The sequence below is a fragment of the Andrographis paniculata genome, unplaced genomic scaffold (assembly GCF_009805555.1).
Source record: "Andrographis paniculata isolate CXL003 unplaced genomic scaffold, ASM980555v1 Contig82END, whole genome shotgun sequence".
Taxonomy (NCBI): Eukaryota; Viridiplantae; Streptophyta; class Magnoliopsida; order Lamiales; family Acanthaceae; genus Andrographis; species Andrographis paniculata.
Genome location: NW_026137620.1, coordinates 4,622,128 through 4,640,179, shown reverse-complemented (window position 1 = coordinate 4,640,179; position 18,052 = coordinate 4,622,128). Strand labels below are relative to the sequence as shown.

The following is an 18,052-nucleotide window of genomic DNA, read 5'->3' as shown; positions in this document are numbered from 1 at the left end:
AAGGGTGTGTTTGTTTGAGGGTTTGGATTTTGAGTTGTGATTTGAATAGTAAAAATTTTGAATTTGAATAGTTGTATGATGCGATATAAATAGGTGTAAATGTGATATTTTGAATGTAAAATTGATTTTTAGTATAATATAAAGAATGAAAAATAAATAGTTTCAAAGTTTTTGAACTTTTATTAGTATCGAAACTTCCGAATATATTTTAATTAGTCTCGCAATTTTTCGAATCTATTTCAAATAGTCTTGGAAATTCCGAGACCTTTATTATTCTCGAAAATTCCGGATATATTATAATTAGCCTCGAAAATTCTGAACTCTTATTAGTCTCGAAACTTCCGAACTTATTTTAATTAGTCTCGAAACTTCCGAACCTATTTTAATTAGTCTCAAAATTTTTGAACCCTTCTTAGTCTCGAAAGTTTTGAAACCTTTATTGGTCTAAAAAATTCCGAAACCTATTTTAATTAGTCTAACTTTCGAACTAATTAAAATTAGTTTCGGCAATTTGGAACATTTATTAGTCTTGAAAATTTTGAATTCTTATTAGTCTCGAAACTTTCAAACTTATTTAATTAATCTCATAATTTTCGAAATCTATCAAATAATTTAAATTTACCCGCCACGCTTTCCGTTAATTTAAATTTTATTCAAAATTAATTAATTTTTATTTTGATTTTACTTAGATATATATTTATAATTTAGTTATTGTGTAAAATTATATAAATAATAATTATTAAATTGTTACAATAAAAATAAAATAATAAATTTAATAAATAAATTATACAAATATTGATGTATTAGATAATAAAATAGTTTAAACTAAATATAATGATATAACAAAAATTAAAAAAATTAAAATATAAATATACAAATAATATTATATTATTATTATTCTTAATTATTTTTATTAATATTAATATTATTTTTTTAATTATTTAATAATATAATAATTTTAATTATAAATGTATTATTATTATAAAATACAATTTTGCCTGCGCCCTTGTTCCCAATTCTTTCATTTCTTCTTTCATATCATCGGCCTAGCCCTTTCCTCCATCCCAAATATAATTTCTTCCGTTAAAACCATTCTCCCTTCTTTTCTTGTCCTGCTCCTATATTTTTCTTCTCCTAATTTCCCTCCTGCTCCGTATCCTCTTTGGCGATGAAAACAGAGGCCGCGATAACAATGGAGGCAGAGTCGGGGCGACAACGATGTATTCTCCTCTGTTAGAAATTTTGGGGGAAATAATGAAATTGTGTTGTTATCATCAAAATAAGGGCCTCTATATAGGCAATACAAAACAAAACAGACTTGATAAAGTCAAATCTAACTAATCAATATGACCAAATCTAAATATAAATCTACTAAATCTAAAACTGAATATCTAAAATATCTCAATATCCCCTCAAACTCAAGTGGTATAACAGAAACCCACTTGAGTTTGATAAGAAAGTTGAATAGAGGCGCAAAAGATGCAAATAAAAATAACAGTTGCTTTGTAACACCCCGGCCGGCTCATACCGGAGCGTCACCGCCACATCACACTGTAAGGCTCGTTCATCAACCAACTAGCCCTACGTTGTGGCGCTAAGGCTAAAACAATAAATACAAACAACTAAACAGTGATTAAAATTAAAACGCACCGATTTATCATTTAAATAAATAAGGTTCGAGTCAAAAGTATAAGTTGGAAATAGTTCAAAAGACACTAGTTTTTAAACATTAATAAGGGATTTCAAAAACTGTTAGAAGATAAAGTAGTTATAATTTCCCCGATGGATCATATGGCGTGGATGCATCATTTAGGTATAACAGAAACATGATCACCTACAAAAAGGTTGTAAGAAGAGGGTCAACACAACGGTTTAGTAAGCGCAATTAATAGAAGATAAATTAATACGGGATAATGCCACAAAATTATTTGAAGAAGATAATTTGAATAAGATGACACATATCACATAAGGATAACTCACACACACGAGTCTTTTAGCGCCTCCCTTATATCTCATTTTTATTCTCAAATAATAGTGATGAACACATCACGAAGAAAACTCCACTGGACCTTAATCAGGGCCGGCTCGACCCGATTTTCCAACCTTATTACTTCGTATGACACGTCACATAGTTTCACATAACAAACATAGGGTCACAACCCTCATAGAAAACTCCACAATGTGTACATAAGGGTTCGAAAACCAAAGTACACGTAAATCAAAATATTATTAGTTTGTGAGAGGCGCCATACGGCCCACAACCCTCTAGTCTCCAATGTAACATACCAAGAGGGGATTGTACACAATCCAACCCTCCATCACGGATGACGGCCTAAAGCCCTTTTCATTGTGAATGACAGACACCTCGGAATCACCTAAAAAGGGAACCCGCCATCTCGATCCCTCGACCTAACCCATTCGGGATCTAGTTCAAGGTTAGCTAGTTATCCTAAAATACCAGTATACCCTCACGTGTTTGCAAGGCACAGAGGTGGAAGGCTATGCCTTATCATCCAAACAATTGACGAGTTGATCGGACTCGACGGGTAGTTTCAATTACCAATTTGACCAAATATTCAACATGCTCTTAGGCAAATTTCAAAAAGAGTGTTTTAAACTTAAAATATTCCAATTGTCAACATTAAATCATGCTAAAGTAGGATATTAGACCCAACAAGTTCGTTATAATCTCACTTTATTTCGCCAAATAAACATTCAAAAAATATGTCAATCACAATAGGCATGGTCTAACTCCAAAAATCATAATATTTAAATATAATCGTAAATCTTTTTCCAAAAACCATAACTAGGTTAGGGCAAAACTAGGGTTTCAAACCCATATCATAAATTCTACGATTTTCAATTTAAAATCCAATAATAATCTTCGCATAAGTGTTAGATGAAATTATAATCAACTTTCTAGAAGAAATTGACAAAACCTAACACTTTTAGGGCAAACTCATTTGACAATAATTTTGAAAAATAATATCAATAGAAGGGGTCTAGGGATTATAATATATTATCTATCTAAGATTAATCTCACTTACGTTAAGAAAATAGACCAAAAGGAAGAGTTTTGGAGAAGAAGAATTCCAAGGAAGAATAAGGGGAGGGGGCTCGCGGCGTAAAGACTTGGACTCATCCTCTCTCTCTATATATATATATATGCACTCTAACCTGGATACACTATATCTTAACAAACTATAGATACACTATATCTTATCAAATCCACACTTGCATATGATGTATCTTAACAAACTACAGATAAAGATATCTAAATCAAGAGATATCTAGTTTATTATTTATTTTACTCCAAACTCAATTTTACTCCTAATTTAAAGCCAATTCCTTAAATAACGGGACTCTCATTGCAATCAGAAACATGGTTCTGAAGAAACATAGCAGACGAATCGCAAACAGATGTGCAAAGATTACTTCAATCGTAGACAAAATCAGGACTCAAAACAGAATTAAAATCAGAAACAAAAAGACTAGAAACTATGGGCAAAATCTCAAAATTGGAATACCTCTGGGTACATCTCAAGTTGAATGTACCCGGAGAAACGTAGGATGGTAGACTATATATATGGCATGAGAAAAATAAGCTCTGATACCATGTTAGAAATTTTGGGGAAAAATAATAAAATTGTGTTATTGATCGTCAAAATAAGGGGATATAGGCAACACAAAACAGACTTGATAAACTCAAATCTAAATAATTTAATCTATAGGTAAAACTAAATCTAAAACTTGATATCTAAAATATCTCAACATTCTCTTCCGTCATCTTTTCTCCGGCAACGAGGGCAGCAGAGGCGGCAAAAGTGGCAGCTTCTCCGGCAGCGGCAGCAGCGGCAACCATGTGTTCTTCTCCTCCTCCTTCTCCGGCAGCTGTGGCAATGGCGGGGTCGACGGCGGAACAGCGTCTTCTCCTTCTCTTCCTCCTTCTCCGGGCTCGGCAGCGGCAACCGCAACAGCGGCTGCAGAAGCGGCGAGCCGGCGGTTATAACTGCGTCTTCTTCTCCTCCTCCTCCTTCTCCAGCGGTGACTGGAAGCGGCAGCAGCATCTTTAACTCCTCTTCGATAGGGACGGCAGCAACGGGCCGGCAGCTGTAATGGCATTTTTCCTCCTACTCCTTCTCCAGCAGTGATGGCAGCGACAACAAAGGTAATGTCTCTTCTTTCTCTTCCTTCTCCGGTGGCGGCGGATGTGGTGGCGGCAGATCGCCGGAGAAGATTTTGAATTTCTTTTTTAAAAAAATAATTAATAATTGCTTCGAAAATTTTGAGGCCACACCAAAATAGTTTCGAAATTTTAAAAATAATTATCAAAATTTATTACATGCTTGTGTATACTTTCGCTTCGGATTTGATTTTGAAATTTTCGAAGCTATTTTAAATAGTCTCAAAAATTCCGAAGCTACTTGAAATTGACTCGGAATTTCCAATACTTCTCAAAACAGCCAAAAAAACCTGTCACGGGATACATGAATGTCCGAAGCTAAAAACAAATAAGTTCGAAATTAGTTCAACTTCTGAATCAATTTTCGGAGGCTGTTAATTAAACTTCTTGGTAGTGGATAAATTTATTGGTCTATTATTTAGCTACATTCAATAATAATAACTAGCGTGTTGCCATACAAATGCACATTATATATATATACACTAGTACTCGTGTGAATGCGGCTAAGCCGCACAAGTTTTTGTTATGGTAGAATATTTTTTGTAATTTTTTTTATATAGATATGTTGTTTGAGTTCATTAGCGGTGCATATTTTACATTTTTTATTTCTTGAAAGAAAAGATAATATAAATATATTTTATGAAAAAAAAAAAAAAAATTGACTGATTTAGTTTTACGAAAGAGGAAGAGAATAAGAGAAAATAAAAAAAAATAATATAAATATTGTTACGTACAAAAAATAATAATAATAATAATAATGATAATGGTAGCAGAGGTCGGATAAGATAAGGTCGGACGAACAAAGATGAAATGGCAGATGCGGAGGTCGGACAAGATAAGGTCGGACGAAGAAAAGGTCTGTTGGTTGGTCACTTAATTAAGCGACCTGTTAATTGCCTGATCGATTGGCCGGTCACTTGGTCAAAACAGTAGTTCAGTCGCTTCAAAGGGCGGTCAGTTGGTCACTTGATGGGGCGACCAATGAATCGTCTGAACTATTGGTTGTTCGTCCGTTTGAAGGGACCGGATGGTGGTCGCTTGATTGTCTCATCCTTCTTCGCCCGACCTTATCTTGTCCGACCTCCTTTAAGACTCTGCTACCATTATCATTATTATTATTATTATTTTTTGTACGTAACAATTCCTAATTTGAGTGTTCAGCAAACCAAACATTCTTAAATAATGATGGTCAAAGAGTTAGGTGCAGAGTTTAGAAAATCTTGAAGAGTCGGACGCAGTATTGAAAATATGAAAATTTGGCGTAATTTTGTGAAATTTTATATGAATTTTATATAGTTTTGCTAAATATATATATCAAGTCGTATTTATACGTTTGCATAGTTTATCGTCCATTGTGAATCACATTTCAATTGGCTGCACAGATATAAAAATATATATTTATATAATCTATTATATTTCTTTCTCTCATCTGGGGTGATAATGCTTTGGTTCTTTTGTTTTGGAGATTCTTAATTTTCTTTATAAAAATTCTTTTTAATTGTCAATATTTGTCTAATTCTGAGAATAACGTTTGTGATTGTTAGATTGATTGAATATTTTTGCACCGATATTTGAATTAGTCTGATAATCTAAAGTCAATTCAGGTAGGATATCCGTAATTGTATTCGTACTTGAATAGGTGACAACCAGGTTGAATAGTTCCTTCCCGAGGGTTTGACAATCAAATCTAATTGCTCCTCTTAGGTAGTAATTGTTTTGAATTGGGTTTTTCTTGATTAGAATACAATTAGGCAATATTTCTTATGGGCGCACCTAGGTTTATTTGCTTAATTAGGGGTAGTTAACGGTCGTACCTTAATTACCTGCACTGTAAGGAAAAATTGGTTGTCAGAGCTTGTTGATAACTATAACCAATTTATTGATACTTTAATAAGAACTAACTTTATTGAATCAATGATAAAAATACAAGTGCCATAACTGCATCATCCCTTGAGCCAGACATCCCCTTAATAGCTAGTTCTCCCTTAATTTAATTGTTTTCTTGTTTTATTTTCATTAGATAATAAAAGAAAATTCCCCCCAATTATTTACTGCATTAGAATACAAAAGAGTGAATCACACAATCCCTGTGGAGACGATACCTTCCCTTGTATTACATTAAATTATGATCATGGAATAGGTGAAATATTTGATTGACCGCACGACAGGTCATCTACTACTTGCTTCGTTGGCGCCTCCATGACCTGTTTTCTTTCTGGAAGCTACTTCACAACTTGTTTCCTTAGCAACTCCACATCCTGCTTTCTTTCTGGAAGTGGCTCCATATCCTGCTTCTTTGGCGGCTCCATGGCCTGATTTCTATCTGGAAGCGGCTTCATAGCCTGCTTCTTTTTTTTAAGGCAGCTTCATGGCCTCCGGCTTAGATTCTTTGTATACTTTTCTCTTCTCCAATCATGAGGTTTTTGGACTTGGGATGATGACACCGACATTAATCTCCCTCTTGACCATTCTTTGTCTTATCTTCTCCATGTTCGAACTTGGGACTTTATCAAATATCACTCTTGTGAATACGGATTTTTTAGCGGGTGCCTTCGGTCCTAGACATTCTTTAACCAAAAGTTTTGTCGGATGGGTGCTAAGCCTGTCTTTCATAAGCCCTTTAGCTGACATAGTATTAGAAAAGAAATAAACCCTTTGGTCGGCTTCAATGCTGGACACAAATAAGTCTTTCCATTTGCTAATTTTGTGGCCAAAGCTTCTGCCTCCGTAAAGTCCTTTTCGTCTGAAGTTGCTAGGGCTTCTACCCCTGCAGGCTCCTTTTTGTATGGAACCTCCATAGCCTCTGGAGTCTCTTCCCCTACAACCTCTTTTTCGTATGGACTTCTCATGGTCTCTGGAGCCTGTGTCTCTGTAGAGTCCATTTCATATGGAGCCTCTGCTCTTACATCCTCCTTTTCATTAGGAGTCTCCACGGTCCCTGGAGTCTCTGCCTCCGCAATTTTTGGAGCTTCCATGACTTCTGTAACCTCTGCTTCCGCAAAATCCTTTTCGATTGGAGCCTCCACAAGCTCTGGAGCTTCCATGGCTTCTGGAACCTCTGCCTCCGCAGACTTCTTTTCAACTAAAGCCTCCGCAGTCTTTGGAGTCTCTGCCTCCACAAGCTCTGGAGCTTCCATGGCTTCTGGAACCTCTGCCTCCGCAGACTTCTTTTCAACTGGAGCCTCCACAGCCTCTGGAGTCTCTGTCTTCACAAGCTTTGGAGCTTCCATGGCTTCTGGAACCTCTGCCTCCACAGACTCCTTTTCGATTTGATACTCCACAGCATCTGGAGTCTCTGCCCCTGCAGCTTCTTTTTTCGTATGGAGGTGAATTTTCCATGCTCAAAATGGCACTAGGCATCTTTTCAAACATTCTTTTTAAAAATGTCCTCCTTATGCAATCTGCGATGACATCAATGTCCATTAGAGCCTTGGCCTCCCGTTGATTTGGTCTCAGCGACTGCACTCCGGCTGCCTACTGATGGAAGGTTGGCGGTTGCATCTTTGCGGCCCGCCCTCCTTACCCCTGTGTTTCGATGATCCCCTTCCATTAAAGATTAGCCATGTTCGGACCGTGACATCCCTATGGTGGTATCAGCCCATTTCACATAGGTTGTCCGCTTAATCACCCTGGCGGGATCATGCCAAATGCTGGAATTTTGTTTGCCCCTTGTGGAGGCTCAGCACTGCTCTTCAAAACTCCATCGACCAAGGGGATCCGGCCTTCCGCAAGTTGTTGACTCCAGCGCTCCGCAGGCTGTTGGCTTCAGCCATCCACAGGCTAATGGTTCCAGCCTTCCGCAAACTAGTGGTTCAGCCTTCCGCAGGTTGTTGCCAGCCTTCCACAGGCTGTTGGCTCCAGCCATCCGCAGGTTGCTGGAACTAGCCTTCCGCAGACTGGTGGTTCTAGCCCTCCGCAGGTTGTTGCTTCCAGCTTCCTGCAGGCTGTTGGTTCCAGCCTGATCTTGTCTGCCCCGACCCTAAGGTCTGAAACATTGGATGTTCTGCAACTATTCCGTAACTTTCTTCAGGCGGTACAAATGAACCCTATGTCAACCTCGATATCACTCTTCGAAAATCCGACTTTGGTCCCGTCGGGTGTGCCAATTGTTGGATCCTAAAATTCGGAGGTTCCAAGACTGTTCGTCGATTTGTCGATGTGGGTTTCAGAAGTACTCCAAAGAGCCTGTCCGTCGTCGGATTTGGGGCGGCTCCTGCGATGAAGCCTGCACAGCTTCGATTTTAAACGAGGCTTCGAGCCTAAACGACCGATTTCGATGGATTTAAACTAAAATCTACTAAAATTCGAATAAATCTATTGGAAAACCGATAAAAATATGTCAGAAACATAAAGACAAGTAACTTGAATTAAAATGCATAAATGGAAACTAAAGACTACGAAGAGAAAATAGAGAAATATGCAAGTTCATCTTTTTGTGTCTGTGTGTGATGTGTTTTTTCTTAGTTTTAATCATAATATAGAATAACCGCCTCTTCCCACTAAAAGGGGCAGTTCCAATCATTCCACCACCACTCTCAACCTCCTGGTAACCTCCCACTACTATCTCCAACTGCCTGGTAACCTCCTTCGAGTACCTCCAACTCCCTAGTAACCTCGTTCTATCAGTTCCCTTGTAACCTCATTTCATCAGTTCCCTAGTAACCTCCTTCTATCAACTCCTAATCACCTGGTAACCTCATTCCATCAGCTCTCAACCGCTTCCATTGCCTCTGGACCAGGTTCCACTTGCTCTGAACTTCTTCAATTGCTTCTGGACCAGATCTGCCGCTTACTCCGACTTGTTTCCATCGTACTCCTAGCCGGTCCACTGGGATGTGTCCCCAACAACCTCGAGTTAAACGGAATCTTCGGTTTTCCTCTTGTTGGCTTGTTCCATTGAGCTTTTTTAATAAAGTATGAAAGTGCATAGGCCTTCCACTAATGTTCAGTACAAATTTATTAACCTAGGACCAATGGAGGTAGTAGTTATCACATGATCTGTGGAAGCTTTTCTATCTTATGGAAGCAACCTTCCTCTTCTTTGTAGAAGCACCACAGTCCAATTGAGGTAGTTATTTTCAACCCAATGGAGACAATAATTTTTGACCTTATGGAAACATTGTTCCGGGATGGAGGCTCCATAGTCCAAGAAGTTACTGCCCTAAACTCCATAGAGACTGCTGCTTTCGGCCCAGTGGAAACACCACAATCTAATGGAAGTTGTTGCCTTCGGCTCTGTGGAAGCAGCCGTCTTTAGCTCCGAGGCTTGATGCTCCATTGCTGTTGAGCGGCTCCATGGCCAATGAGCTCTGACTCCACTTTTATCTGTGAATCTCCTTCACGTTCAGTTGCTTTTGGACTTATGTCTAACAATTACATATTGTGTTCTTTTTATTTATACTAGTCATTTTTTTTTTCATTTTTATTGTATATGTGTTTGTTTTTTTTAATTGATTTGATTCTGAATTATATTCTAATATAATTTTTAATTTAGTAGTTTATATTCAGATTTTGAATCTTTTGATTTGAACGAATATTTGAGGAATTCATAAAAAAATTATAGTAAATTTTAATATATAATTTTTTTTATTTTGTATATATTTAATTTATTATTTATTATAGTTCTTTTATTTATAATGATTAACTATTTTCATTATTATTTTTTTTTAATTGATTTGGTTTCAAATATTATATTTAAATATATTTTTTTAATTTTGTAGATTATGTCTAAATTTTATCTTTTTACTTAAACAAATATTTGAAAAATTCTTATAGTAAGTTTTAATATATAAAGAAATTATTATTATTTTAGTACTTATTTAATTTCAAGTATTATATTATAATTTTTATTTTTTTTATTTTAATATTATGCCCAAATTTTGGGTCTTTTTATTTGAATATTCATTTGAGAAATTCGTACAATAATTATGATAAGTCGTAGTAATATATAAAAAATTTATTTTTTTCTGTATTTTTATTCTTACTTTTATGTGTTTTCTAATTAATATATTATAATTATCTATTATATTTTTTATTTTTTATTTTTAATAATCAATTTGTTTCATTGTTAGTATGTGTTTCATAATTAATTTGATTTTAAGTATTATATTCTAATATATTGTTCAAATTTATAGATTATATTCATATTTTGAATTTTTTTTATTTAAAAGAATATTTAAAAAATTTTAAAAAAAATTATGATAAGTTTTAATATGTAAAGGAATATTTAGAAAATCTAAAAGAAAAACTTAGTCAAAACTGTGTATTTACTTGTCAAGTTTTACACTGATTTTACAATTTTAATTTTTTTTCTCCAAAAATATCAAATCAAACACCCAATTTTTATTTATTTTATTACACTAAAATTTAATTTTACATTTAAAACATCACATCAACACATATTTATATCACATCAAATAACTATTTCAATTCAAAATTTTACTATTTAAAATCAAAACCTAAAACTAAAACCTCACAAGTAAACACACCATCGTAACTACTATAATTTTATTTTAAAAAAAAATACTAGTTTATAATATATACTGATAAAATTATAATATTAATTTAAAATTATTAGAAAAAAAAAGTTTTTATGTCATATATAATCTTTATTTTATAATATATAGAATGTTATTACGAATTGTATTAATATTAAATAATAACTTAATAAAAATTATTATTATACAATATATTAATTTATTTCACAAAATATTTAAATTAAAGAAAACTAAATAAAATAAATTAATATTAGAAGTTATTATCTAATATATATTTAGAAATTAAATTATGGGTAAATTTTATAATACGTATACCTCTTATGTTTTAGTAGTAAAAATACACAAAATACTCTATATTTTATTTATTGTGTGAAATTTTTTATAATAAATTAAACTATAAACAAAACATTCTTTTCGTCGAAAGTTGATGTTTGGCTATAAATACACATCTAATTATTTAAATTTTATATAATTAAAAATATAAATATCTTAAATAACTTTATTTTAATAAAAAAATAATAAATAATTGATCAATTATTTTATATTAATATATTTGTAAAAATTAATTAAGAGTTTGTCTTCCAAACACTATCGACGGATGAGGGACAAATTATCAACTTATTTATTTTACTGAAAAAAAAAAACAACATTATTTATGATATTTTATTTTTTTTATTTAGATAAAACTTGAATAATTAGGTGAACGTTTACAACCAAAATAAAGGCGAAATTCATACAATAAATAAAATATAAGATATTTTATACATTTTTACTAAAATATAAAATATATTATATAATCGATCCTTAAATTATTCTTGTATTGTTAAATTAATATTAATATCTATTATCTATTTCTTTTATAATCTATGAATTATATATTTGACCTTGGTGGTTTCATGTGATCAAATTTTTTCTCTTATCTTTTTTAAATTTTTTAATAAAAATAATTATAATAATTGATATAGTTAATAATTTACTATTAATATTATAGAGTTATAATTGATATAATTAATGAAATTATACTTAATAAATATATTTATTAAAATCTAAAATTTATTATTATGTATATATTATATATTTGAACTCGACAAATTCTGCGTGATAAAATCTTTTTCTTTTTTTTTAATTTTTGAATTTATTAATAAAAATAATTATATTGTTTGATATAATTAATAACTAATCATTAATATTATAGAGTTATAATTGATATAATTAATGAAATTATAATTAATAAAAATATTTATTAAAATTTATTATTATTAGGGAAAAAATCAAAAGTCGTCTCAATTGAAACAAAAAATAATCAATTTTGGTCTCAATATAAAAAAATTATCGATTTTGATCCTATTACAAATAATTTTAATCACTTTTAGTCTCACACGATGACATATACATAACGGAATATGACGTGGCGGTAATTTGAAATAATCACACCACACACACGACCGTGTTTAATAAAGAACATGGCCATGTATTATATTGGAATCTAATGTTGGAAGTTTCTCCCGACGAACAGAGGATTACAACTACGTACTCCGATTGGCCGCTGTTCTCCTCGTAGGTGTCGTGGAGGCGGCCCCTGAGGGTGTCAAGGCTGCCCCAGGCCTGCTTCATCGTCAAACGTCCCACGCTGTCGAATCCTGCAGGTTTGCCGCTTGTGTCCTCCACGGACGTTTTCTCCCCATCCCTCGGCACTCTATTTATATATATATATATATATATATATCCGATGGTTCCTTAATTAATTGTTCTGTAATTATAATTCATATCAATAATTTAGGGTTTAATTTGTCTTCTTAATTATTTATGATTTTTTTTTCTCTTTTTTCTTTATGGTTCGATTGATCGGGATGAGGGAAGGATAATATATGAATTAATATCTATGAAATTGATTTTGAAATTTAAATGATATTATATGATAAGACATAAGCAAAAAGAAAATTGGGATAACAAACAAGAAATATCTTTTTCTCTAAATTCATTTGAATTTGATTTAGAGAGAGGAAACGAGAGATAAGAGAGAAAAGAATCCAATAAGAGAGAGAGTAACCGCGAGATATAAGCCCTGCTTTTTTATCAAATACGACCGGAGACAAGCAGCAAAGCTGCAAGAAACGGCGCCAAGACAAGCGGCAAAGCTGCAGGAGCCGACAATGGCGTGGGATGTTCGACGATGAAGTAGGCCTGGGGCAGCCTCGACACCCTCAGCGGCCGCCTCCGCGCCACCTACGAGGAGAACAGCAGCCGCTCGGAGTATGTAGCTGTCACCCTCTGTTCGGGATCGCAATGACGTCGGCGGAAATTTCCAACATCGGATTCCAATAGGATACATGGTTGGGGTCTTTATTAAACACGGCCGTGTGTATGGTGTGATTATTCCAGATTACCACCACGATATATTCCGTTATTTACATGTAAGCATTTTTTGTTAGTGGGACTAAAAGTGATTAAAATTATTTGTAACGGGACCAAAATCCATAAATTTTTTATATTTGAACCAAAAGTGATTATTTTTTGTTTCAACGGGACCACTTTTGATTTTTTCCCTTATTATTATATACTCCCTCTGTCCAAACAATAAGTATACATTTACTTCTGGCGCGGAGTTTAAGAAATAATAGTATTTTAATTATAGTGGGTAGGTAAAAGTAGTATCATGACATTTTTGCCCTTACTTTTTTGGTATAAAAATAATAATGTGATGTAAAGTAAATGTTTTTGTAGAAAAATGTAGGGTATTTAATGAAATTGTTACTTTGTAATTGGACGTCCTAAAATAGAAATATGTATACTTTGTAGCTGAACGGAGGAAGTATAAGACATCAATATGAGTTCCAGTAACATATATTTTTTTTTCTCCATTTTTTTAATTTTTAATAAAAATAATTATATTATCACTTATAATTATATTATTTGAAACTCAAAAACTTAAATATTATATTTATGATCAAAATTGAGTTCGGTGTTTATGACCCGAATTGCTGATATTTAATCATCGTCGGTTACTTATAGTTTTGCCTCGGGTATTAATTGTTCCGACGCGCATGGTGGAGGTGCGTAAAAGACAATTTCATTACCCTCATTCCAATCACACATCAACCTCCTCTGTTCTCTACTCTCATCTTTTTTCGACAATATTTTTCGGTGATAATTCCCTTTTTCGTAGCCACCGGATACAGTGTTTTCCCTATATTTTAGTTTATCGAAGCTCCAAACTATTGAAATGCTACCTAATTTGAAAACGATACGTCGTGTAAAAGTATAATTTACTTGTAATATTTTATTTAATTTTTATTTTGTATAAATGTAGTGTAATTTTTTTTTTCTATATTTACAGATAACTTCGTATATATTTTTCTTCAAATAATTCCTATATTAGTTTATATTAATAACACAATTAAAATTAAATTTTATTTATTTTTATTTATAATTTTAATTATATTTAATAATTGAAATTTTTCTAACAATGATCCTCTGGTTTAGAAACATGATACTCAAGTAGTAATGATTTTTAATAACATTGAATTATATTATTCACATTTTTTATATTTAATTTGAATATATTAATTTATTTTAAATAAAAATAAAAATATTGATTATTTAATGTAAATTTTTATTATTTTATTTCAAATATATTCGTGTATATATAAATTTCCAATCAATCACAACTATTTTATTTGACAACATTTTAATAAGTTATTTTTTTATTAGTTATTTCTAATAAGCAGTCATGTTAATAAATTTATAATTATGATAATTAATGTAATTATAATTAATAGATTTATTTAATAAATAAAATAATTATATTTAACATAGTCTATATATATAATACAGTAGGCCTATTTTTCTAAAATAATTTTTCATAATTAACATATTTAAAAAAACTATAATAAACACAATTAACAGATATTTCAAATATATAAAATTTGATAAGAATATTAAAACCATGGTCCTATAATGTATATATAGAATGTTTATTTATTCATTTATTTGAAAATTAAATATTTAATTTATATTTATATTTAAAAAATATGTATTCTATCATACATATATATTGAGTATATGACTATTGATTACATAATTTTAATTTATATATTTTTTATTTAAATATTTTAGATAAAAATAATTGTTGTATTAAATATTTTATATAAAGTGAAAAGGGTTTTTTTTAAAAAAAATTATTACAATTAAATAAAAAAATTTCATTTAAAATATAAATGAATTTTAATAAGAAAACTATATAAACTATATTAAATATGTTTTATTTATCTATATATCTATATAAAAGACGTCGGTAAGTCTTGCGGATCCAAACTTTTCTTTTACTATTTTTTGTATTTTTTTAATAATTTGAAAATTAATTTAATATTTTAAATCTATAATTAATTTTGATTACACCTAGTAATTAATGAAATTAAAAATGAGTGCTAGCATGTCGGAAAGCTGCAAATAAAGTATCAGTTCTTACACCACAAAAAAACTTGCAAAATGCAGTAGTTCGGTGAGTAGGGTCGTCTCCTGCAGGCAACAATAATAATATTTAATATTCGGTTATCTATAATTATACTATATATATAATGGGGGGAGGGGGGTTGAATTTATCACACTTAATTAGGAGAAAATATATTATACACAATAAACGCAAGCTAACTAGAATGCAAAATAGTGGTTTACCAAATATGATTAAACTCTAGCATAGGTATGAATTTTTTATTCGGGATATGAAATTTGATCATCGACTAAAAGTCAAATTCATCGACTAGTTGGATAAATTGGTTATAGTTGATCTACACGCGTTGACAACCAACATTTCCTTACTTTTTCGATAGCTAAGGTACGACCCTTAGCTATTTATCTAATTGGGAAAGAATCCTAGGTACGACCGTAGTTTTCTAACTCGACAGCTGGAAAAACTAGGAAGGCCCAATTCAATTTAACAGGCTCCTACGAGGATTTGTTTAAAATTGATTTTAATTCTTCCCTAGAGTGTTCTTCTCTAGGTTGCTACGCCAATTGGAAAATTACACAATTACGTATGTCAATCCCCAATATAGCTATGAAATCCTAAATTGATACGTGCGCAATAATCAAGTCAAGATTTCTAAACTCATCAATTAGAAGAATTAAAAATATCCAACATCGATGAACACCAATTTTAATCGAAACCAAGTCTCACAATTTCAATCCAAAAATCAATTCATACCTACACTAGAAATGAAACTACTTGCAATCCATAGCAATAAAAAACATAAAATAAATCAAAGAGTTCATCATGCCTTTAAGTTTAAAAATCGAAAACAAACCAATTCTAGAAATGAAGAAAAAGGTGCCCGGAAGTTCTTCTGCGTTGCTCTCCAAAGTTCCCGTACGTAGTGTTCTTCCTTCGCTTCTCTTCTCTTTTAGAAATGGGTTGTAGGTGAGATCGTGGTAGTCCCCTTCTCTTCTCCTCTTCAATTGAAAAAATCGTGTCTCTTCAAGTCCATCCCAAGATCCCCTTTGCACTTTAAACCAAACAATTCTAAAATTGCTATAACCCCTAAGGACCTTTTTCCAATTTTCATTTTTTTCTGCTTTGTGATCACGCCTAAGGACTTCATGCGTTATGCTTTTCTCTCCAATATGCCCAAAATTTGCCAACTCCTCAACGCCTAGTACAAAGTTCAAAAACACACCATTAGGATATATACAAAATTCGCATCCAAAAACCGTCTAAAATATAGTAAAATATTTATCTAATATCGCATATATCAACCATGCTCCTCAAGCATATATCCAAACCAATAATTAAAATACTCACTAGCGCAAAAGTCACTCAACCAAGCTGTGAACTACGTCGGATTCAAAGCATGCAAGAACCAACTAACCTCACAAAAAGTGGAATGTATATAAGTAAAAGTTCTCACCCTCAAGTGTTTAGGCTATATTTACTCAATGCACATAAAGTAAACAACGAACCCCATAGGCTTGCAAGCAAATCAAATCAATTCCACAATTCATCAAGAAATTAACGTTCATAATCAAAGGTCTTAATTAAAAGTTGTAATGGGGTCATGGTTGGGGTCGGAAAAGGGATATCAATGGCTAATGGGACCGAGGAATTAATCTATCAATTCATCACATCAAACTGAACGCAAGTCGCACACACGTATGAATAAGAACATCATAACAAGAACAACACAATACTTCCCAAGATTCGATCAATGCAAGACAACATCATACTCACTTTTCTTTTCACGAGTCCCCCCCTTTTTTTTTTAGGACTCAGAATATTTTATTTTATTTTTCTTCTTTTTTTAACACAACCTCCTTTTTTTTTTAGTGTTTTTTTTTAGGAGGTTGGTCAATGAAATACTTTTGGCAAAAATATATATGAATTATAATTGTGCCACAGATATGAGAACTTTCAAATGCAACTATCGAATAATATAGTGATGATATGCAACTCTAAATAATCTAATGTAATGAATCAAAGAACAATCCCTCGAGTTTCCATGGGTTCAGGTAAACATTTGGCTTATTCTAAGAAAAAGGCATATCAGCTCGGGTTAAATATGAACCAAGAAAAATAGGATAATAACATTAAACTCAAACTTTGGTTCACTAGGGGATAATAGAGGTGAAAGTATGAAATTAAGGCCAACAAGGGTAAACCTAGTGCCTTATCATTTTAATCCCATCAATTCTCAATAAACGCGGAGTCAATAAGCATAAGCAAGCAAGTTCTAGGTAGTCAAATACAACATATGTTCACACAATCCAAAAAAATTGAGCATATATGATATGTATGAGTGAATTTGCTCAAATAAGGCTCAAATAACTCACTTAAGGGTTCTTTGTTAGAAGGCTAAGCACACTCGTCATCTAACTTCATCAACAAACACGGCAAGATCCTAATGAACTAAGTAAGCACAATAACCTCGGCTCAAAATACACAAGAAGACATGCAGGGAAGTTATCAAAATAAAACATTATATCGCATCAAAAATTCCAATCTCCCCCCACACCTAATTAGTGCAATGTCCCTATTGCAAGAACAAAGATGAAATGAAAGAAAGGAGAAAAGAAACTTCCCTGAAATAGGTGGGGGCGACTGGCCACTGAAAAAGAGACCCTAGACTCGCACTGGTCGGGGTAGTAGTAGGGATCCAACTCTTGCACCTTGCCCATCATGCCTGAAATCTCCACTGGTGACTCGCGGCTAATGGTCAGCGGCAGCGCAAAACAACAGCAGTTTGAGATCGGGAGCAGCCCGCGGCGGAGGAAGCTGCTACTGGCGGGCGGCTTCAGCGCGCCGGCTTGGCGAAGGAGGTGCGCAGGATTGGCGGAGGAGGCTGCTATTGGCGGTGGAATACATGAACCGGCTGGACTGCGG

At 32.8% G+C, this 18,052-nt stretch overlaps 1 protein-coding gene across 1 annotated transcript; it reads right to left on the bottom strand.

Moving 5' to 3' along the window:
• Positions 1 to 6,792: 6,792 nt before the first annotated feature.
• Positions 6,793 to 9,480, bottom strand: LOC127241360 (uncharacterized). Its single transcript, XM_051260370.1, has 3 exons — positions 9,411 to 9,480; positions 8,871 to 9,011; positions 6,793 to 7,490 (listed from the first exon to the last, which is right to left on the bottom strand). Exons 1-3 carry the CDS (start codon positions 9,478 to 9,480, stop codon positions 6,793 to 6,795), a joined length of 909 nt encoding a protein of 302 aa, XP_051116327.1.
• Positions 9,481 to 18,052: the final 8,572 nt, after the last annotated feature.